The sequence below is a fragment of the Ranitomeya variabilis genome, chromosome 5, assembly GCF_051348905.1.
Source record: "Ranitomeya variabilis isolate aRanVar5 chromosome 5, aRanVar5.hap1, whole genome shotgun sequence".
NCBI classification, from domain to species: Eukaryota; Metazoa; Chordata; class Amphibia; order Anura; family Dendrobatidae; genus Ranitomeya; species Ranitomeya variabilis.
Genome location: NC_135236.1, coordinates 250,251,486 through 250,276,616, shown reverse-complemented (window position 1 = coordinate 250,276,616; position 25,131 = coordinate 250,251,486). Strand labels below are relative to the sequence as shown.

Sequence of the window (25,131 nt, the reverse complement as noted above, 5' to 3'; positions counted from 1 at the left end):
ATGATGTAGGATATTAGGGGTAGTAGTCCGGTGCCTCCGACGGGATGATGTGGGATATTAGTGGTAATAGTCAGGTGGCTCTGGCTGACGGGATGATGTGGGATATTAAAGGTAGTAGTCCGGTGGCTCAGGCTGACAAGATGATGTGGGATATTAGGGGTAGTAGTCTGGTGGCTCTGGCTGACGGGATGATGTGGGATATTAGGGATAGTAGTCCAGTGGCTGAAATCTCATCTCTCGAGATCTTGATCCTGAGATCACCAGCAGCACATGTGCCTCCCCCGGCCATATTCCCGGAGACCAATGCACGTGGAACCCTGGTAGTGCCGGGGTTCTGGCCTGTCGCAAAATGTCGGCAGAATCCCGGGCAGCGTGTGCACAGCATGTGCACATCAATTCTGGATTCCCACTGATTAACCGTGCTTGAGCAATCCTTTGCAGATTTGGTGGAATTCCGTGCAGAAAAAATGCTGCAGATCCGTAACGTGTGCACATAGCCTTAAACTAACCCCAATACCTTTTTGACCCTTAATTATAAAAATAACATGCACCTTTGTATGAAAGAATAAACACATCTGTGCAAAATCAAATGACACACCACCAATTGTCACATGCTTCCCCACCGGCAGCCGCTGTATAGGTAGAAGTGTGGGGAAAGCGGCACCTACGAGAGAAAGAGGCCGACCCCTTTATGGTCACTCCACAAGGTGTTGTCAAACCATGGGTTATCTTCACAATCCACAAAAATTACCACTTTTTTTCCTCCTCAAAATGCAGCATTTTGCTGAGAATATGTGATCATCAAAACAGTAAACTGGGATTTGACTTTGAAGAGTAAAGTGGCCGTTACAGGCAATAGAAGCACGGTGCACACATCAGCAGCATTCCCGGGCTTACACTCAGAAAGCAGATGGCGGCACAGCTGCAGAACGTGGCTCGGAGCAGAGGAAGCAGGTATGTATTAGGCTGGTAGCTCTCAGACAGCACATCACCCTCGGGAATGCTGTACTACATTACATCAGACGCTCACTAGTGGCACTGAACATCTGCTCCTAAACCACCGCCGGAGACCGGGTAGGCGCTACAGTATGTGATGCTAACTCTGGTACTACGGAAAAGCGACAGATGACGTGAGAACAACCTGCAGCAAGTCAGACTACACTGGATGATGTACGGCCACGGCTTTTATTCTTTATATATTAAAACATGTAACGGCTTTAACCCTTAAGGACTGAACTACTTTGTACGTTAAAGGGCCACTGTCACCCCCCTCCAGCCGTTACAAACTAAAAGAGCCACCTTGTGCAGCAGTAATGCTGCATTCTAACAAGGTGGCTCTTTTAGTTTTAGGTTCAAGCATACCCCAAATAAAACGTTTATACTTAGCCACAATTCCTGTCTCTAGCCAGGTAGGCAGGTCCTCACTCCCCAGCTTGGCCAGCTCCTCTGCCGTCACTCACATCTTCCTGCGCTTTCGGCGCCGCCCCCTCAGTGCTGTTATCGTTTCAAATCTGGCGCCTGCGCTGTGTACTGGTGTCCTGCGCAGACGCAGTAAGCTCTGGCCGTCTGATGTAATGGCTGATTAGGGCAATCACATGGCAGTGACGTCATCGCAGGTCCTACAGCTATTTGCTGTGCAGCAGATCCATCCTGGTGTTCTGTGGATGTCTTTTGTTCTCTGGTATCAGCCATTACATCAGACGGCCAGAGCTTACTGTGTCTGCGCAGGACACCAGTACACAGCGCAGGCGCCGGATTTGAAACGATAACAGCGCTGAGGGGGCGGCGCCGAAAGCGCAGGAAGATGTGAGTGACGGCAGAGGAGCTGGCCAAGCTGGGGAGTGAGGACCCGCCTACCTGGCTAGAGACAGGAATTGTGGCTAAGTATAAAAACGTTTTATTTGGGGTATACTTGAACCTAAAACTAAAAGAGCCACCTTGTTAGAAGGCAGCATTTCTGCTGCACAAGGTGGCTCTTTTAGTTTATAACGGCTGGAGGGGGGTGACAGTGGCCCTTTAATGACCAAGCCAATTTTTTTTTTTTAAATATGACCACTGTCACTTTATGAGGTTATAGCTCTGGAACGCTTCAATGGATCCCACTGAATCTGAGATAGTTTTTCGTGACATATTGTACTTGTTGTAAGTGGTAAAATTTGTTCAATATGATTTGATTTATTTGCGAAAATTTCGGAAGTGTGTCAAAAATGTGGAACATGGCACAATTTTCAAACTTTTAATTTTGATGCCCTTTATTTAGGCTATGTGCACACGCAGGAAATGTGGTGCAGAATTTTCTGCTCTAAATCTGCATCTCCTGGCAGAAAACGCAGATGCAGATTTGATGCAGTTTTTGTTGCAAATTTTTTGCAGTTTTTGTGCAGTTTCTGTGCAGTTTTACCAGTGCAGATTTTTATCATGGAAGGGGTGCAGAAACGCTGCAGAACTGCACAAAAGAAGCGACATGCACTTCTTTGAAATCTGCAGCGTTTCTGCACGGATTTTTCTGCACCCTGTGCACAGCTCTTTTTTTTCACATTGATTTACATTGTACTGTAAATCACAGTGCAGATCTGCAGCGATTCTGCAGCAGAAAAAACGCTGCAGATCTGCACTAAATCTGCACTAAATCTGCATTGTGTGCACAGGCCCTAAATCAGAGAGTGGTGTCACACAAAATAGTTAACAAACAACATTTACCACGTCTACTTTACATCAGCACAATTTTTTAAACATAAATACCCAAAAGTGACACCATTCTAAAAACTGCACCCCTCAAGGTGCTCAAAACCACATTCAAGAAGTTTATTAACCCTTCAGGTACTACTTCACACAAATTAATGCAATGTCAAAGGAAAAAAGGAACATTTTACTTTTTTCCCACAAAAATTTTATTTAAGGCACAAGTGTTTTATTTTCACAAGGTTAACAGGGGAAAATGGACCTCAAAATGTGTTCTGCAATTTCTCCTGAGTACACAGATTTGTGGACACTATGTCGCATTTGGAGTGTCTCTAATGTGCCTAAACAGTGGAAGCCCCCCACAACTGACCCTATTTTGGAATCTAGGCCCTTCAAAGAATGTATCTGTGGTGAGCACATTGAACCCACGAGTTGCTTTACAGAATTTTATAAAGTATTACATTTATAAAATCACAGATATAAAAATCACATTTTAGCTAACAAAATGATATTTTAGCTCCAATTGACTTTTTGAACACAAAAATGTTCTTTTAGCCCCATATTTTCACAGGGGTAACAGGAGAACATGCACTATACAATTTCTCGTGCAATTACTACTGAATACACAAGTACTCCTTAGGTAGTCGAAAACTACTTTTGAGGCACAGTGCAAAGGTCAAAAGGGAAGAAGCGCCATATTGGAGTTCAGATTTTGCTGGAATGGTTTGAGGGTGCCATGTCACATTGGCAGAGCCCCTGAGGTGCCAGAACAGCAGAACCCCCATAAGTGATGTCCTTTTACAAACTACACCTCTCCATGAATTCATCTAGGGGTGCAGTGAGCACGCTGATACCACAGATGTGCCTCACAGACATTTATACCACTGGGCGTTGATGAAAGAATAATTACATTTTTATGGCAAAAATGTAGTTGTTATAGCCCCAAATCTCTAATTTTTTAGAATGGCTAATAGGAAAAAAAGGACATCACAAGTTTGATGTGCAATTTCTCCTGATTGAGCCAATACCCTACATGTAATTGGTAATAACTTTTGAGGCACAGTGCAAAGCTCAGAAGGGAAGTAGCGCCATATTATAGTGCAGATTTTATTGTTTTGGTTTGAGGGTGCCATGTCACATTGGCAAAGCCCCTGAGGTGCTAGAACCCCCCATAAATTACCGCATTTTACAGACTACACCTCTCAACTAATTCATCTAGGGTTGTAGTGATCATATTGACACCAAGGTTGTATCACAGAATTCTAAACCACTGGATAGTGAAGAAAAATAATTACAATTTTACCATAAAAATGTTGTATTAGCCCAAGATTTTACATTTTTACACTGGGAAATGGGTAGAAATGTCAACAAGAATTGTCCCACAGTATCTGCTCAAAGTGAAAATACTCCATATATGTGGCGAGACTCGAAGTGAAAGGAGAACTATTTCCCTCCTGGTGTGCAGAATTTCCTAGAATAGTTAGCGGACTCCATATACAGAGCCCCTAAGTGCTAGAAGTGTAGAATCCCCCCTCAACTGAGCCCATTTTAAAAATTATACCCCTGCCAAACATGTGGGTGCTAAATGTGGTTTAGGCACACTATGGTGCTCAGAAGGGAGGGGGCATTTGGATTTGGGAGCACAGAATTAGCTGGATATCTTTTGGCGGGTTAGGAGCCATTTTGCTTTTCCAGAGCCTCTGTACTACAGTAACATGGAAGCCCCTATATTCCATTGACAGATAATGGTCTGGAGGTCGCACTTGTTTTTTTGTGCATCGAGTTGAAGCTTTTGCTGAGGATATTTTCTATAAGATTTTGAATTACATTTATCCTGCACTCTACGTTGAGCACTTACTTTGGTCTATCCATCTAAATCTGAGTGACATGACTCACATGAAAACCCCGAGGGCTCCATTCACTATAATGAGGCAGCAGAGTTACTCACTCTGGACTCCATCCGTCCTCTGTTCAGCTTTCTTTTCAGAAATGCACAAAACTGTGGCGAACCACACTTTTATGCACACCTAAAAAGACGGACACAGTTTGATCACAGGCCAGACGAAGTCCTTCATCTGCCTCATTATAGGGACTCTTTCACCGGGGGTTCCGTCTAAATCACATATTTCAAGAGATTTACACGGAAACCCCCATGTAAGCGTTCAGCTTAGAGCACAGGAAAAATATCGAGTCAGGTCAGTCGAGTCGAGCCTTAGTGCGATGTTTGCGAGGCAGAAAAACAGTGATACCATATCTATATAACTTTTTTGTTTTGCCGTTTTTACACAATAACAATTATTGTTTAGAAAAAAAATATTTTTCCATCGCTTTATTCTGTGAGCTATAACTTTATTTTCCCGTTGATTGAGCTGTATGGCGGCTTGTTTTTTTTTCAGGACAAGATGACGTTTTAAGTGAAACTCTTTATTTACATGTCTATTTGATTGTGTTTTAATCCACTTTTTTTTCCAGTGGTACAATGAAAATTCATAGTAAGCCACATATTTAATTTTTTTATGGCAATCACTGAAGGGCTTAACTAGTGTGGCAACTTCATAGATGGGGTCGTTCTGGACACTGTGATACCATACCTTTATTTTTTACTTATTTTTTATTTTACATAAAAATGTGTATTTATTGGTATACCATGGCAATGATCGGGCCTGTAGCAATGATGATGTGGGGCGCCGATCTGAAGGGAGAGCGAGACCCTTCCCTGTCTTCTAAATGCTGCAATCACTCCTGCTGTGATTGGTCAATGACACTGATCACAGAGCCCTTAGTGCGGGGACCTATGACATAGGTCCTCGCACCTCTTCCCGTGCCGCTCAACTGTCAGCGACGACATTTGTAGTGACGGGGTTAACAACATAATGAAAAGTAATGAACTTTGTGTTTATAGGGGTTTACAAAAAAACGTATGTGGTCAGGCACAGTCTATTGTAAAAAACTAAACTGTTGTTTACTCCCCCCCACCCCCTCCCCCCAAGTCCAAGTCTCTGCCATTGCTCCTGATGTCTGCAGCGCTGACGTCATGTTGACATCACTGCTGCAGCCAATCAGTGAGCTTAGTGGGTTGTGCAGATCCGCTTAGCTCACTAATTGGCTGCAGTGCTGTCAATGTGAGCTGCCGCTGCAGATGGAAAGATCAGGAGCAGAGGCAGAGACTCGAACTGGACCTGGGGAGGGGGAGAAAAGGGTTTTTTTTGTTTGTTTTTTTTAACACAACAAGCTGTGCTTGGGGAGATTACTGAGAATGGCAGTCAGTGATTAGCAACATTCTTGTTTATAAGGGCATGCATATCGGTAACTATTTGACTACACTCCTCTCTGGAAGCAATCCTCCAATGGGATAATTATGGCACAATAAGCACATGGGTGGGAGCACGCCAGTTTTCTTTCCCTTAGTGTAAGAAAGCTGTGTGTGCCCCCATAGAAAAAATTAAAGGCACACAAAAGGTACAGTGTGGCTACAGGTGCTGAATTACCGACCTGTACAACAGGCATTACATTCAGAGGCAGGAACCAGTGATCACCCTGTAGCTGGAAGGAGCGTCCAATACAGCACGAGGAACAGTGCCGCTGTGTGAACACCGCATCAGGGCACTAGGATCTGAATGGGACATCAAATGCTCCTAGTCACGGTTTATCAGCTCACATTCGGATGTAGCACTCACGCACAGATCTTACTACACAGCCAAAAACGGGAAAGAGAGTGGGGCCTCCCTGGTCAGTCAGCCACTGTAGGGATCGGCGTTATTTCTGATCCCGGCAGTTGTGCAGTGATCTGGATGTGTAGCACACAGTGGACCCGCGGCTGATTGTACGGGCACAGGGGCCGTAACAGTACAGGCTTCTGAGAGCTCTTGCTTCTGTCACACTAGTACAGCACATATCCTCTGGGATTAAGGTTTATTTACTAAACCCAGAGACCACCCCATAACATAACATGAGGTATAAAGCTACATCACAGAAAAGGATCTCTTGCAAAGACAGCCATCGTAACACCCACTATGTAATACTCAATTTCCCATATGGCCCCTGCAGGGAAGATGCCTGGCCAGCTGCTTGCACAGGGTGCTGGAAGTGCAAATTGGGGCTAAGGTTAATTGGGTTACAGAATAAAACAAAAAAGTGTATTTTCCTAAAGATTGGTTTCTTTAATAAAATAATATTGCAGTATTATTCACAATGTAGCTTAAACATGTTTTTAGTGCTGAGGATTTTTAAATGGCTATTGCCATACGAGTTCTAAATGGCTCAGACGAGATTAAGTCCGTGGAGGCTCTGACCTCTGGAGGTAGGGCTACGGAAACAGATAACAGCAGCTGAGCAAAGTGATCTCCACTAGTCCCATAGAAAATATCCATTACTCCCATAGAAACAGCGTAGCTGAGCAGCTGTCGGTTGTTTCCATAGCTCTACCTCCAGTGGACCAGGTTATTCTCATCACAACTATTTAAAGGGGTATTTCCATCTCCAAGATCATATCCCAATATGTAATTGGTGTAATAATAATACCAGCAAATAACTCCACTTAGAAATGCAGTATAGTTCTTTAGATTCGCTTTGTAGCTTACTCCATGTGCAGGGCATTGCAGTAACTTAGATATCAATGCTTACGACCAATAGGAGCTAGCTAATTGCCACTAAATGATTGGCTGTAACCATGGATACTTAAGCTATTGCAATGCCAACCACATGAGGAAGCAATATAGCTTATCAGAAGAACTATACTACATTTCTAATTGGAGGTATTAGTTATTATTATTACTACACCTACTACATATTGTGATAGGATCTTGGAGATGGAAATACCCCTTTAAGGCTGAGAAAGAAATAACCCTTTAACCCCTTAACGACCTTTGACGCATACGCTGCGTCATGAAAGTCGGTGCCAAAACGACCTATGACGCAGCGTATGCGTCATGGAATGATCGCGCTCCTGCAGATCGGGTGAAAGGGTTAACTCCATTTTCACCCGATCTGCAGAGACAGGGGGAGTGGTGCTTCAGCCCAGGGGGGGTGGCTTCACCCCCCCGTGGCTACGATCGCTCTGATTGGCTGTTGAAAGTGAAACTGCCAATCAGAGCGATTTGTAATATTTCACCTAAAAAACAGGTGAAATATTACAATCCAGCCATGGCCGATGCTGCAATATCATCGGCCATGGCTGGAAAACCTGAAGTGACCACCCCCCACCCCACCGATCGCCCCCCCAGTGCTCCGGTGCGTGGTCCGGTCCCCTCCGTCCTGTGCTCCGCTGCCCCGTGCTCCTGCCCGCTCCCCCGTCCTGCTGTCCGCTTCCCCCGTCCTCCGATCACCCCCCCTGTGCTCAGATCCACCCCCCCACCACCCCTTCATACTTACGATCCTCCCGGTGTCCGGCCGTCTCCTCGCTGGGCGCCGCCATCTTCCAAAATGGCGGGCGCATGCTCAGTACGCCCGCCGGCCGGCAGATTCCTTACAGGTACATTTTGATCGCTGTGGTAGGTTCTACCACAGCGATCAAAATAAAAAAAATAATAAATAAACCCCCCCCTTTATCACCCCCATAGATAGGGACAATAATAAAATAAAGAAAATATATATATATTTTTTTTCCACTAGGGTTAGAACTAGGGTTAGGGTTAGAACTAGGGTTAGGGTTACGGGTAGGGTTAGGGTTATGGCATGTGCGGATTTGGCAGCGGATCCGCAGCGGATCGGCCGCGGATCCGCAGCGGATCGGCCGCGGATCCGCAGCGGATCGGCCGCGGATCCGCAGCGGATCGGCCGCGGATCCGCAGCGGATTGGCCGCTGCGAATTCGTAGCAGTTTTCCATCAGGTTTACAGTACCGTGCACACCTATGGAAAACCAAATCCGCTGTGCCCATAATGCGGAAAATTCCGTGCAGAAACGCTGCGTTGTATTTTCCACAGCATGTCAATTCTTTGTGCGGATTCCGCAGCGTTTTACACCTGTTCCTCAATAGGAATCCGCAGGTGAAATCAGCACAAAAAAACACTGGAAATCTGCTGTAAATCCGCAGGTAAAACGCAGTGCCTTTTACTTGCAGATTTTTCAAAAGTCGTGCGGAAAAATCTCACACGAATCCGCTACGTGGGCACATACCCTTAGGGTTAGGGTTGGAATTAGGGCTAGGGTTGGAATTAGGGTTACGGGTGTGTTGGGGTTAGGGTTGTGGTTAGGGGTGTGTTGGGGTTAGGGTTGGGATTAGGGTTATGGCTACAGTTGGGATTAGGGTTAGGGGTGTGTTGGGGTTAGTGTTGAAGTTAGAAATGAGGGGTTTCCACTGTTTAGGCACATCAGGGGTCTCCAAACGCAACATGGCGCCACCATTGATTCCAGCCAATCTTGCATTCAAAAAGTCAAATGGTGCTCCCTCCCTTCCAAGCCCCGACGTGTGCCCAAACAGTGGTTTACCCCCACATTTGGGGTACCAGCGTACTCAGGACAAACTGGGCAACAACTGTTGGGGTCCAATTTCTCCTGTTACCCTTGCAAAAATAAAAAATTACTTGCTAAGACATAATTTTTGAGGAAAGAAGAATGATTTTTTATTTTCACGGCTCTGCGTTGTAAACTTCTGTGAAGCACTTGGGGGTTGAACGTGCTCATCACACATCTAGATAAGTTCCTTGGGGGGTCTAGTTTCCAAAATGGGGTCACTTGTGGGGTGTTTCTACTGTTTAGGCACATCAGGGGCTCTGCAAATGCAACGTGACGCCCGCAGACCATTCCATCAAAGTCTGCATTTCAAATGTCACTACTTCCCTTCCGAGCCCTGACGTGCGCCCAAACAGTGGTTTACCCCCACATATGGGGTATCACTGTACTCACAACAAACTGGGCAACAAACATTGGGGCCCAATTTCTCCTGTTACCCTTGTGAAAATAAAAAATTGCTTGCTAAACATCTTTTTTGAGGAAAGAAAAATGATTTTTTATTTTCACGGCTCTGCGTTGTAAACTTCTGTGAAGCACTTGGGGGTTGAATGTGCTCATCACACATGTAGATAAGTTCCTTGGGGGGTCTAGTTTCCAAAATGGGGTCACTTGTGGGGTGTTTCTACTGTTTAGGCACATCAGGGGCTCTGCAAATGCAACGTGACGCCAGCAGACCATTCCATCAAAGTCTGCATTCCAAAACGTCACTACTTCCCTTCCGAACCCCGACGTGTGCCAAAACAGTGGTTTACCCCCACATATGGGGTATCAGCGTACTCAGGAGAAACTGGACTGCTCACCACACATCTAGATTAGTTCCTTGGGAGGTCTAGTTTCCAAAATGGGGTCACTTGTTAGGGAGCTCCAATGTTTAGGCACACAGGGGCTCTCCAAACGCGACATGGTGTTCGCTAACGATTGGAGCTAATTTTCCATTCAAAAAGTCAAATGGCACGCCTCCCCTTCCGAGCCTTGCCGTGCACCCAAACAGTGGTTTACCCCCACATATGAGGTATCAACATACTCAGCAGAAATTGCCCAACAAATTTTAGGATCCATTTTATCCTGTTGCCCATGTGAAAATGAAAAAATTGAGGCTAAAAGAAATTTTGTGTGAAAAAAAAGTACTTTTTCATTTTTACGGATCAATTTGTGAAGCACCTGAGAGTTTAAAGTGCTCACTATGCTTCTAGATAAGTTCCTTGGGGGGTCTACTTTCCAAAATGGGGTCACTTGTGGGAGCGCTCCAATGTTTAGGCACACGGGGGCTCTCCAAACGTGACATGGTCTCTGCTAGCGATGGAGATCATTTTTCATTCAAAAAGTCAAATGGCGCTCCTTCCCTTCCGAGCCTTACCATGTGCCCAAACAGTGGTTTACCCCCACATGTGAGGTATCAGTGTACTCAGGAGAAATTGTCCAACAAATTTTAGGATCCATTTTATCCTGTTGCTCATGTGAAAATGAAAAAATTGAGGCTAAAATAATTTTTTTGTGAAAAAAAAGTACTGTTTCATTTTTACGGATCAATTTGTGAAGCACCTGGGGGTTTAAAGTGCTCACTATGCTTCTAGATAAGTTCCTTGGGGGGGTCTAGTTTCCAAAATGGGGTCACTTGTGGGGGAGCTCCAATGTTTAGGCACACGGGGGCTCTCCAAACGCGACATGGTGTCCGCTAAAGATTGGAGCCAATTTTTCATTCAAAAAGTCAAATGGCGCTCCTTTCCTTCCAAGCCCTGCCGTATGCCCAAACAGTGGTTTACCCCCACATATGAGGTATCAGCGTACTCAGGACAAATTGGACAACATCGTTCGTGGTCCAGTTTTTCCTTTTACCCTTGGGAAAATAAAAAAATTGTTGCTAAAATATCATTTTTGTGACTAAAAAGTTAAATGTTCATTTTTTCCTTCCATGTTGCTTCTGCTGCTGTGAAACACCTGAAGGGTTAATAAACTTCTTGAATGTGGTTTTGAGCACCTTGAGGGGTGCAGTTTTTAGAATGGTGTCACTTTGGGGTATTTTCAGCCATATAGAACCCTCAAACTGACTTCAAATGTGAGGTGGTCCCTAAAAAAAATGGTTTTGTAAATTTTGTTGTAAAAATGAGAAATCACTGGTCAAATATTAACCCTTATAACTTCCTAGCAAAAAAAAAATTTGTTTCCAAAATTGTGCTGATGTAAAGTAGACATGTGGGAAATGTTATTTATTAACTATTTTGTGTCACATAACTCTCTGGTTTAACAGAATAAAAATTCAAAATGTGAAAATTGCGAAATTTTCAAAATTTTTGCCAAATTTCCGTTTTTTTCACAAATAAACTCAGAAATTATCGACCTAAATTTACCACTAACATGAAGCCCAATATGTCACGAAAAAACAATCTCAGAATCGCTAGGATCCGTTGAAGCGTTCCTGAGTTATTACCTCATAAAGGGACACTGGTCAGAATTGCAAAAAACGGCAAGGTCATTAAGGCCAAAATAGGCTGGGTCATGAAGGGGTTAAGGGACTCGTAGAAAAAGCAAAGATAAGTGCATGGGGGCAGTATCGAGTAATACAATGTTTACACTGCGTGCAGAATTATTAGGCAAGTTGTATTTTAGAGGATTATTTTTATTATTGATCAACAACTATGTTATCAATCAACCCAAAAGACTCATAAATACCAAAGCTTAATATTTTTGGACAATGGAGTGTTTTTTTTTTAATATTTGGCTACCTTAGGAGGATATCGGTTTGTGCAGGTAACTATTACTGTGCAGAACTATTAGGCAACTTAATAAAAACCAAATATATTCCCATCTCACTTGTTTATTTTCGCCAGGTAAACCAATATAACTGCACAAAATTTAGAAATAAACATTTTTGACATTCAAAAACAAAACCAAAAAAATTAGTGACCAATATAGCCACCTTTCTTTATGATGACACTTAGCAGCCGTCCATCCATAGATTCTGTCAGTTGCTTGATCTGTTTACGACCAACATTGCGTGCAGCAGCCACCACAGCCTCCCAGACACTGTTCCGAGAGGTGTACTGTTTCCCCTCCCTGTAGATCTCACATTTTATGAGGGACCACAGGTTCTCTATGGGGTTCAGATCAGGTGAACAAGGGGGCCATGTCATTATTTTTTCTTCTTAGAGACCTTTACTGGCCCGCCACGCTGTGGAGTAGTTGGAGGCATGTGATGGAGCATTGTCCTGCATGAAAATCATGTTTTTCTTGAATGATACTGACTTCTTCCTGTGCCACTGCTTGAAGAAGTTGTCTTCCAGAAACTGGCAGTAGATATGGGAGTTGAGCTTCACTCCATCCTCAACCTGAAAAGGTCCCACAAGTTCATCTTTGATGATCCCAGCCCATACCAGTACCTCACCTCCACTTTGCTGGCGTCTGAGTCGGAGTGGAGCTCTCTGCCCTTTACTGATCCAGCCTCTGGCCCATACATCTGGCCCATTAGGAGTCACTCTCATTTCATCAGTCCATAAAACCTTTGAAAAGTCAGTCTTAAGATATTTCTTGGCCCAGTCTTGACATTTTATCTTATGTTTCTTGTTCAAAGGTGGTCGTTTTTCAGCCTTCCTTACCTTGGCCATGTCGCTGAGTATTGCACACCTTGAGCTTTTTGATACTCCAGTAACGTTGCAGCTCTGAAATGTGGCAAAACTGGTGGCAAATGGCATCTTGGCAGCTTCACGCTTGATTTTCCTCAATTCATGGGCAGTTATTTTTTTTTTTTTTAAATTCGTTTATTAAATCACATAAATCAAGTGTACATACACGGTTCACAAATTTCCAAGACAGTGCAATTACATTTTGATGATAGTTTCATTGACATAAATCTTAATACACCGATCGGATCATATAAACTCAAGGTATTATAGTATGCCTCATATACTAAAAAATCCTAAAACTAAAACTATTTTACTGCCAAAACAAAACCCTCTCCACCACATTAACAGAATAGCGTTGAAGCGCAACGTGAATAGTATAGTTTCTCAAACTTTGTCATATTGAATCTAGGCCCTCAACCACGTGATGACATGGTGAGGTACGATGAGTTCCACAAATCCCAGATTTTATTAAATTTCTCCAAACAGCCTCTATTCTGATATAAAGTACGTTCGTATGGCACAACTAAATTTACCTGCTCTATCCTAAGAGATGGATGTGTGGTACCCATCCAACGCAAGGCGATTAACTTTCTTGCCAGGAAAAGTGTCTCTCTTAAGAAAATTTGAACATGGTGGTCCCACATCTCCTCCTCCAATACCCCGAACAAACACACTAACGGAGTCAGGGGTACAGGAATATGTACAAGGGAGGTCAACAACGATGTTACCTCTTCCCAATAAGAAAGAATAACTGGACATTCCCATATCATGTGTATGAAATCTGCCTCCCCCATATGACATCTGAGACATTCCGAAGACCGGGACCACCCAATTTTAAATAGTCGTAGCGGGGTTAAATATGATTGATGTAATATATATAGCTGTATCATTTTATTGTTAGCTGAGGGGGACACCTTGGTTGGGGACTCAAGGACCATTTCCCAGCCCTCGCCCTGAAGATCAGGTACCAGGACCTTCCACCTTTCCTTGACTAGCAGCAAAGCAGCATCAGCACCTACGGATAACATATAAGTGAATAATGCAGAGATGAGGCCACGGGGCCCCTGTGACTTAAAGATCCCTATCAGTGGGAAGGAAGATATTGCTTGCGTCACTTCCACGCTACGAACATGCGACTGAATCGCCGATCTAAGTTGGAGATAGCGAAAGAATTGAGGCCTTGTATATCATACCTAAGTTGCAGTTGTTCAAAGGACATCAGGGTACCCCGGTCATAAAGATCATTAAGCGACGAAACACCGTGTGATATCCAGAATTGAGCAGACGGGTGATTCAATAATCTCGGGAAGTTTTCATTATCCCATAAGGGCATTTCGGCTACAATACCATCAAAGTGAATTACCTTTTTCACCTGCCGCCAAATTAGCCTCACTAGCCAAAGTAATGGTAATTAATCTAGGAGCAGAAGGTCTGTTTATTTCCAAGAAACCCAATGGGCAGTAAATCTTGGCAGCATGGGCTAGATGGCTCTCCGAATTCGGCAAACATCCCCCAGGCATCCATTTTCCCAGAGCTCTAAGCTGTCCAGCTAAATAATATAAAAAAAAATCTGGCAACGCCGCCCCTCCCATTTGCCTAGATCTGAGCAAAGTAGACAATTTAAGTTTGGGTCTAGCCTTCCCCCAGATAAAGGACGTAGCTAATGAATTTAAGTTTGAAAAAAAGGATTTAGGAACCGGTACTGCACTATGTTGGAGGGAGTAGTTAAGCTTCGGGAGAAGTATCATTTTTATCAAGTTTAGGCGACCTGAGACAGATAAAGGCAGTTTACTCCATATAGCGAATTTATGTTTAACAAAATCTAATAACGGTAGAATATTAAACTGTAGATCAAGTCTGCTGTATTTTGATATGATTATTCCTAGGTATTTAAAGCTAGAAACAACCGGTAATGGGGATAACACATCAAGGTGTGCCACTGAGTCATGAGAAAGAGGCATCAGGGCAGATTTACCCCAGTTAATATATAGTCCCGAATGTCTGCCAAATCTCTCTATAATGGTAATCACATGTGGTAGAGTCTCCTCCACCTCGTCCAGAAACACCACCATATCGTCTGCATATAGACCAATAGTATCTGTGCGATCTGCTATCGTGATACCCCTAATAGATGACGTGAACCTCACACGAATTGCTAGTGCCTCTATCGCAAGGGCAAATAAGGCCGGAGATAGAGGACATCCCTGACGAGTCCCTCTTTTTAAGGAGAATGATTCAGAAATAGAGTTGTTAATTATCCGGGCTTTCGGTTTCAGATATAATGCGGCAATCCAGTTTTGAAATTTAGGACCAAATCGATATCGTAGTAGACATGCAGATAGGAAAGGCCACTCAAGAGAATCAAATGCCTTAGCCGCGTCCAGCGAGGCCATGGCCCATTTATTCCCAGGTACCAACGTACTATATTGAGCTATTGATTGAACCCTCCTGATGTTAATAGAAGTACTCTTACCCGGCATAAAGCCCGTCTGGTCTGGGTGTATTATATCCAGTATTACCGTATTTAACCTGGTAGCTAGAATTTTAGTGAAAATCTTATAATCCACATTAACTAATGAAATCGGATGATAAGATCCACATTCTAGGGGGTCTGTCCCTTCTTTTTTTAAGACTATAATATTTGCTTCATAATAGGAATCTGGCAAGGAACCACCCTCCCAAATCCCCTGAAAGACTTTCAAAAGGATTGGTGCCAGAATATCTCGATATTTTCTATACATCTCTATGGGGAAACCATCCGGGCCAGGCGCTTTACCAGAAGCCATATCTGTTATGGCCCTATTTATCTCATCAAGAGTAAAGTCTGCGTCCAAAAAGGCTTGCTGTGTAACAGTCAGTGTAGGGAATTCTATGTCCGATAAATAGTTTAGGCATTCCAAAGTATCAGAATCTCCTTTGGAGCTATATAACTCTTTATAGAAATCATAAAAGCATTGGAGTATATCATCTGTCGAGGTTACTATTGAGTCGTCCGGTTTCCGGATTTTAAGTGTAGTATTGGAAGTATTGTGCTGACGCACCATAAATGCTAAGAGTTTACTGGACTGGTTTCCCATTTCAAAGTATGCCTGTTTAGTAAAGAATAGTTTGCGTTTAGATTTAGTGTCAGTATATTGACTATGTAGTCTGTACGAGTGTAACCACTCCGCTCTGTTTTCACTTGTCTGGTTAGCTATATAGGCCGCCTCCGAGTCCCTCAGTCGCTTCTCCATGTCATCATCTTCCCTTGAGGTCAAGCGCTTAATATACGAGATGGTAGAGGATAAACATCCTCTCAGGTATGCTTTAAGAGCATCCCAAAAAATATTCATATTTTGCGGCATTGTGTGGGATGTAATGAAGCAGTCCGGTTGGTCAATAGTCCTGTCTTCTGAACCTATTAATTTAAGCCAAAATGGATTTATTTTCCAAGTCATAATATTCTTTTTCTGACTAAGCTTAAGTTTAAGAATTACCGGACTATGATCTGAAACGCCCCTGTTCCCATGTCTCACCTCCCCCACTCGTACCGCCAAGTTACTGGAGCCGAATATGTAGTCTAATCGGGATAAAGTGCGTCTAAAGGATGAATGACAGGTAAACTCTTATACGTCAGGGTGATGTGTTCTCCATAAATCTATCCAACCAGTACACTCCATAAATATTGACAATCGAGACGGTGAAGGGCTTAGACCCGCGGCCCCGTCATCTAGCCGAAGTCTACCAAACACTCGTCCATTATCAAATTAAAATCTCCCATGCACATAATATACGCATCTGGATAATTTAGGGCGAATGCTACCGCTTTTTTGATGACTGGCAAATTAGCAGGGGGAGGGTTATATATACACATTATAACATAGTCATCCGAGTTCATAATCCCGTGTACAAACGCTAAACGACCCTCTGGATCTCTCCGGACTTCTCTAACCTCCCATCTAATATCTTTATGAATTAACAAAGAGACTCCTCTGGAGTAGCTGGTATGGAATGCATGTACAGACCACTGTATCCAGGCCTTCTGCACATAGCGAGCAGAGTCCCTGGTCAGGTGTGTTTCAGCCAAAGCCACTATATGGGGATGATAGCGTCGTATCTGAGAAAATACTTTAACTCTCTTGCGAGGTGATCCAAGGCCTCTCACATTCCAAGTCATGCATACAATATCAGACGCCATATCTTGTCAACCTAACATAATATAAAGTGTCACGCCGAGCTTCTATCACGCTAGTAATGGAGAAAAACATGGCAGTAATTTCTATACAAGTAACCACTAACAAAACCAAAACAATGAAAAGCAAAAAATGCTTCAAAAAGCAGCAAAGATTCATGCTCCACTTATCCCAGTCCAAAAAAGGGGATACCATCTCTGAATACAGAGTTCGGTAAAGTTGTTTTCCTGGACGTTGGCAAAAGGAGCTCCCCTCAATGATAAAGAAAATCCGGAGAGGGAGTTCCAAATTCTGAGCAATCATATGACTGAAGATAGCAATCCATTTAGGATTTTTCTCCTCCCCCGCCCGCCCCCACACATGACGGCATCCACTCCTCAGCCTCCGCCGGAGTTGCAAAAAAGGAGGAAGAGCCTCGGTAGACAACCCTGAGCCTGGCAGGGTAGAGCATTGAGTATAAGATGTTTTTCTCCCTGAGCTGTTTTTTTATCTCCATGAACTGAGCCCGTTGTTTTTGCAGCTCCATGGAGAAATCTGGAAATATGGAGACAGTGGCGTTGTTATACTTGATAGGATTTTTTTGTCTTGCCATGCGAAGGGCGGTGTCTCTGTCTCTGCAATTAAGAAGACGCGCCAAGAAGGGTCTTGGCGGGGCGCCCGGAGGGAGAGGTTTTGTTGGTACCCTGTGGGCTCTTTCCACTGTGAAGGTGGTGGAGAATTTATCCCCCAAAGTGTCTTAAAGCCAGCCCTCCAGGAATTTTTCGGGGTGCTGACCCTCTGAGCGCTCTGGTAGGCCGATGATACGGATATTGTTCCGTCGTAGTCTGTTCTCAAGATCATCCGCCTTCTGCTTCCATGCATTTATAGAGCCGGCTACGTTTGTCAGTTTAGCCTCCATTTATAGAGCCGGCTACTTTTGTCAGTTTAGCCTCCACCGGTACATAATTGTCTTCCAGGCGAGATACCCCTGATTCAACCTCTGTGATACGACCCCTCATGGATTGCATGTCTTGTCGAAGGCGCCCCACCTCAGAGTGCACCTCCTCTATCTTCCCAGTTAATGACGTCCTGGTCAGAGATATAGCTTGCATCAGTTGTTCAGATGCCTGTTTCAGGGTCAGGTCCTCCTGATCTCCACCTTCCTCATCATCAGAGGCATAGTTTTTTGATTGGTTTTCAGGTCTGCTCACAGGTGAGGGATTATTCTTTTTTGAGCGTACACTGTCAGGAGGATCCGACCGTACATACTTTCTAAGTTTTTCAGCTGCGCCTGAATTTTTGGAGCGGTTCATGGTTAATACTGTAAAGTCAAATTATCACTTCAGCAAGATATAGCCACTGCCTGGTTAATGTACCAATATGTCGCAGTGCACACACAGCCAGTAAGGTCCTCCCAGCAACACCCGGCTGAGTCAGAATTATATTGCAGACCCCACGCTATGAGTTCAGAGTAGGGGAGAATCCAAGAAACAGTTAGTAAATGTGGGCTCCACTTCCCAGCAGCTGCAGGGTATAATTAAAGTGGCCGGCCGTCAGTAAGTTGTGGCAGATTCTGTGCCCACCGTCTGGGCTGCAGGGCAGGGGGAGGGAGTCTCAGTGGTGCCAGAGCCAGTCGGCGCTATGCGGCGCTTTATGGTATTAATGAGGGGGGGGCACGGGGTCCGTTTCTCAGGACTCACACCGCGCAATCCCCCTCTCGTACCTTGATTAGCTGTGCCGGAATGCAGCCAGCTCCCTCATGAGCCACGGGGCTCACTTCGCGCCGTCTGCCTCCAGCGCACACTGCAGGGAAGATGGCCGCTGTCTCCTGCCGACTCTGTCCTCCGTCTGTGCGCTCCAGGAGCTCACCCGACCGGAGCCGCACCTTGCGCCCCCTCAGAAGCTGGGGGCCCCCAGGCACCCCAAGGAGCACAGCGGTATCCAAAAGGACCCTCCCGGGCAAGTATATGGCACGATGTGTGTCAGGATTATGGGAGCTCCAGCCAAACACGTCCGCACAGCTCCTCTACATCGCCACGCCCCCATGGGCAGTTATTTTGCGCCTTTTTTGCCCAACACGCTCCTTGCGACCCTGTTGGCTATTTGCCATGAAACGCTTGATTGTTCAGTTATCACACTTCAAAAGTTTGGCAATTTCAAGACTGCTGCATCCTTCTGCAAGACATCTCACAATTCTGGACTTTTCAGAGCCCGTCACATCTCTCTTCTGACCCATTTTGCCAAAGGAAAGGAAGTTGCCTAATAATTAAGCACACCTTATATAGGGTTTTGATGTCATTAGACAACACCCCTCCTCATTACAGAGATGCACATCACCTGATTTACTTAATAGGTAGTTGGCTCCCAAGCCTGAACAGCTTGGAGTAGGACAACATGTATACAAAGTATCATGTGATCAAAATCCAATTGCCTAATAATTCTGTACGCAGTGTGTAGGAAAAAAAACCTTCTATACTGTCCACTGGAGCATGATATTATTCACATAGAATTTGATGCGGATTACATATGTCTTAGCAGTCTAGGGGAGGAGAACTATGGCTCCATATAACTGTGCTTTACCGAAAGCTTGGCAAAATATCAGCCCTGCACATGTAAGCTAGAGTAACCAGTTAGTCAGCACTCTGAAAATACATTTAAAGGGATTCTGTCACGACTGTCACCAGTCTGAGGGCAGCATAAATTATGAACAAAGACCATGATTCCATTGGCGTGTTACTTACCGGGCTCCCCTGCCATAAGTATGAGAAAAAAACCTTGTAATGTCTGCTGCTGCTCTGCTAGTTCTGCTCACTGATGAGCTCATTTTAAGCCAACTCATGGAAATGATTAACTGCTTTCTGTCTATACTGTACATAGGCAGAAATCTGCCAGTCAGTCAGTGGTGGAGGACAAGGTTTTCCAGATCTCAGAAGTATCCAGGGCTGCATTTATTTATTATGCTTTGCTTATACAGAGCCATCATATTCCGCAGAGCTTTAGACACGTTAGACATCGCTGTCCCCATTGGGGCTCACTATCTAGATTCCCTATCAGTATGTCTTTGGAATGTGGGAGGAAACCGGAGACCCAGGCGGAAACCCATGCAAACACGGGGAGAACATACAAACTCCTTGCAGATGTCGTCCTTGGTGGGATTTGACTCCAGAGTTAGGATCAGGGTTTCCGATCCTACTTTACAATGCTCTATAAAAGGTGCAGCAGAAATTGGTGTCAGATTCTCTTTAAAGGGATGTTCCCAACTCCAAGATCCTATTCCAATATGTAAAAGGTGTAATAATAAAATTTGCAAATACCTCCATTAGAAATGTAGTACAGTTCTCCTGATAACCTATGTCGCTTACCCCATTTGCAGTAGCTTAGGTATCCATGGTTACAACCACTGATATAGTAAAAGCTAGTTAGTTGTTAGTGGTTGTAACCATGGATACCTAAGCTACTGCAATGCTCTGCACATGGGGAAAGTGACAGATCTTACCAGAAGAGCTATTCTACGTTCCTAATTGGAGGTATTTGCTATTATTATTATTATTATTACACAGACTACATATTAGGATAAGATCAGGTGGGAATACCCCTTTAAGCTTACCATCCCGCCAGTACAGACGGTCTGTAAGAGAGGCTTCCATGCTGGCAGCGTCACACTGTTCCTGTAATATGTGAATGGCCTTCTTCCATGTAGTACTAAGCTTCCCCCGCAGACAAGATGCCTGGCTGACCGCCGTTACTCCTGGAAGAAACAGCTGCTTGCTTCTCGGCTCCAGGAGCAGAACCCCAGGAGCCCTCTGACACAGCCCGCCTCGGGTGAAACAACCCCTCTACACAGGACTCCTTGAAATTAGGGGATTATGGAGATAAGCGAGTTGTACTATGGCACCAGGCAGATTGGAAGGTGCTATAATAATACACTGCTGGGCATCAGCCCAAATGTAAACCAGCAGACACTTCGTGCATACACAAAGCTTTGCTTACCATCCTCTGTCTCTTGCCACACAATGCCTTCCAAATTAACACTGGTGCCGGGTTCACAAGGGCCAAGACATTCAGGCTCAGTAGCAAGAGCCACGTCGCTGGTGTTCACACCCACGGATCTTGTTCGCACCATAATCTGCTCACAGGGAGACGATATGTCGCTGCTGACCATGGGGACAAGCAGATGCAGAGGTAGTCCAGAAGATGCACAAACCGTGGATTCCATCTACAGGGAAGGGAGTGACAAACAATGACAGTTATACAGAAGAAGTATAGATTTATGGAATAACTGTATTCAAAAAGTCATTTTACATTGTATTATCCTGAGGAATAACATAACCTCCTTGGGCCCCTCATCCTTCATCATTTGTGGAGGGTTTTTTAAATGGAATCTATTACCAGGATTTGCACCCCAATCTGGGAGCAGCATAATGTAGAGACAGAGACCCTGATTATAAAGACGTTCCCTTTCTTGTACTTTTGATAAAATCACTTTTAATCAGCAGAAGAATATCACTAGGTGACTAGTAAACCTGCTGCCAGGTAGTCTTCCATATTCATGAGCCACCACTGACTGGCAGCTTTCTGCCTATGCACAGTGTACACAGAAAGCTGCTAATCAGTGGGGGAGGAGGGGGTTATACGGAGCTCAGCATTCAGAGAACTGCTAGAGCTGCAGCAAAGAAAATTGTGAGATTATACAAAAAAATACAACACACTGCTCAGTAACAGCTGGAATCAGGGTCTCTTCCCTTACATCATGCTGCATCCAATGGGGTAACAAAAACATGATATAATTACCTTTAAAGTCACTTTTTCTTTTTTTATTTTGTGGGGTCCGTTGACGTTTTTTTTCAAAGTGGCACATGTGGTTTATTCATTTTGTGCAAATAAAAACTATGCTCTTTATTTTTCTCTTTGATCTGTGTTGTCACACATTTCACAAAATGGAACAAAATTTGCACCAAAATACCCAACGCACCCAAAATCACTCCGGTGCATGAAAGTCTCATAAAACATAACTTTGAGATGAAAAACTATAGAACAAAAAGCAATAATAAAGCAACAGAGTACCCAATGGAGGAACACACACATAAGCACATGCTCGGAAATAGAGTTCACTAAATGACCTGGAGCCAACGATGGTTATATGTGAGGTAAGCACCATATACTCTACCAAACAGAAAGCCAAGCTTAGCCAAAAAATAATAAAACCCAAGTGTAACACTGTGCATTATACCCCTGTCATAAAGTGATGGTAATATCACACTTACATGTTGTAGTGTGGTAGATAGTGATGGCACGTTGTCCTGAGGCTCCAGTATATACGCCATAAGCATCGGATGGGGCCGGCCATCACTTCCCATCCCATGACCTCAGCTCAAAGTGGCCACGAGCAGCCATGCTTTCCATACAAATGAATGGACAGGGGGTGGACTTGTCCCACTTTCACTACAATGACGTATAAGTGGGCATTTACATTCGGCAATACCTGCAACTGCTTCATTCATGGATGAACGGATGAATCTTATGTCGACAGCGCTAACATCACGTCAAAAGCCAATAACTGAGCGCAGTGTCTCTGCCTGAGTTCACGATCAGTGATTGGCTGCAGCATTATCAACCTGACAGACCTACACAACGGGAGCAGCTATGACTCAGCCTGGACCCAGGAAGGGTGAGTGAACAAAATGTTGTGGTTTTATTTTTTAAACAAACTGCAGCTAGGAAACAGTGTTTTTTTTTTTTAAGAAACCCCCTTGAAGCCAGATGACAATCTTACTATAGCCCATCAGTATTACCGTAATTGGTGGGGTGCCAACCCTCAGCACCCTACCCGATCAGGGGCCACAATGCTTGTGCAAGTGCGACAGTGTCTTCAATGTTTACATGGACTGGGGTGGAAAGTGTAGGACCCCCCATCCATTTTAAAAGGTTGAATAACCACTTTAAAAAAAATGCCCTCGAGGGTATCCATATAAATATATATTGTAAATTGAAGTGCATGTATTTTGGCTACAAATCATCTTTGAAAATTCTTGTTTCTGTGCTGCTCTGTTAATTGCTGCCTGCAGAATGAGTTAACTGAGAATCCATCAGGCAGCTTGTTTTGATGGTAGACTTTATAACTCTTATCTTTGTTCTGAGCTCCTCTGAGCTGATTTATGACCACCTAAGGGTATTGTCTCACAGTGGCACTTTGGTCGCTACAACGGCACGATCCGTGACGTTCCAGCGATATACTTACGATCTCGCTGTGTCTGACACGCTACTGCGATCAGGGACCCCGCTGAGAATCGTACGTCGTAGCAGATCGTTTGAAACTTTATTGCGTCGTCAAGTGTCCCGCTGTGGCGGCACGATCGCAGCGTGTAACAAAGGTGTGCACGATATTCCCAATGTCCCGTATGACTTCTACATCGCAACTACGTCATGAAATTATCGCTCCAGCGCCGTGTATTGCAAAGTGTGACCGCAGTCTACGACGCTGGAGCGATAATCAAGCGACGCTGCAACGTCACGGATCGTGCCGTCGGAGCGATCAAAGTGCCACTGTGTGACAGTACCCTAAAAGTTGAGCCAAATCTTATGATAGGAACTCAGAAGAACAAAGATAAAGAACTATAAACTCTGCTCAGAACCACCAATGGTGCAAGATAGTATTGAAGGCAAACTGTGCAAGTTTGCAATGAAACACAACAGAAAAAAATATATTTTTAGCCAGCAACCAACCAACCAACCAAACAAACAGACAAGCATGTATTTCAAAACACTATCTCCCCTACCCAAAGGTGTCCTCATGCTGTAATGGCCAGGGAGGCCTACATGGCTAATACAAGTTCATCAGCATGTCGCATGAAGGCGAGGAAATGAATGGCTGTGGAGCAGATCCGCAGCCACAACACAAGGAGACGGTAATTACAGTAGGTCTGCTAATTAGCCAGCAGTCAGGGTGCTAATTTGTACGGCGCACAGAATAATTAGCAAAGCTGCTCGCTCATCTAATAGCTGGCTGGTGGGGCAGGAAATAAAGGCTTTCCTGAGCCAGCAAACAGGAAGATCCTTACCAGAGAGGCTTCCCTCAAAGAGGGATTCACATCGGAGACCACCGACACATCGACAGAGGGCATGTTCAGTATCTCAGCCCATAATGAAGAATAAATGCACATTAGTGATGAGTGAACGTGCTAGGATAAGGTCCAGTGATGGGAGAGTGTACTCGTTGCTCGGGTGATCTCCAAGTATTTGTGACTGCTCGGAGATTTAGTTTTTGTTGACGCAACTGCATGATTTACAGCTGCTAGCCAGCCTGATTACATGTGGGGGTTGCCTGGTTGCTAGGGAATCCCCACATGTAATCAAGCAGGCTAGTTGTCACAAATCATTCAGCTGAGGTGATGAAAACTAAATCTCCGAGCACTAAAAAATATTCGGAGATCACCCGAGCAACGAGTATACTCGCTCATCTACTATATAATTGTCTAAGGGGTACTTCCGTCTGTCTGTCTCGGATATTCATTGGTCGTGGCCTCTGTCTGTCACTGAAATCCAACTCGCTGATTGGTCGTGGCAAAACAGCCACGACCAATCAGCGACGGGCACAGTCCGGTGCCAAAATGGCCGCTCCTTCCTCCCCGCAGTCAGTGCCCGCTCCATTATCCCCTCCAGTCAACGCTCACACAGGGTTAATGGCAGCGCTAAGGGACCGCGTTATGCCGCGGTGTAAAGCACTCCATTAACGCTGCTATTAACCCTGTGTGACCAAATTTTTACTATTGATGCTGCCTATGCAACATCAATAGTAAAAAGATCTAATGTTAAAAATAATTTAAAAAATAAAAAATCATTATATACTCACCTTCCGCCGCCTTTCCCACTCCTCGGGACGCTCCGGTGACTGCTCCATGCAAGCGGCAGGTTCCGGTGCTAAGGATGGTATGCAACAAGGACCTGCCATGACATCACAGTCTTGTGACCGCAACGTCATCAAAGGTCCTGCGAGAAGGACCTGCCATGAAGTCACAGTCATGTGACCGCGACGTCATTACAGGTCCTGCGCTCATACCAACCCTGGGACCGGAAGCTGCCGCGTGCACCGCACACAGGGCCAGGACTTCAAAGGGCCTTAGGAAGGTGAGTATATGTTTATTTTTTATTTTAAGTCTGTATACTACGTGGCTCTGTGCTGTATACTCCGTCGCTGGGCAATATACTACGTGGCTGGGCAATATACTA

At 44.5% G+C, this 25,131-nt stretch overlaps 1 protein-coding gene across 4 annotated transcripts in view; it reads right to left on the bottom strand.

The window, feature by feature from the left end:
• The window catches only part of ZNF609 (zinc finger protein 609), a 126,372-nt gene that overhangs the window by 32,066 nt on the left and 69,175 nt on the right, over positions 1-25,131 (bottom strand). For all 4 annotated transcript variants that reach the window (XM_077264020.1, XM_077264019.1, XM_077264021.1 and 1 more), the window contains one exon: positions 20,896-21,121. In XM_077264020.1, coding sequence (XP_077120135.1) covers positions 20,896-21,121 — 226 coding nt within the window. The remainder of the gene's footprint in view (positions 1-20,895; positions 21,122-25,131) is intronic.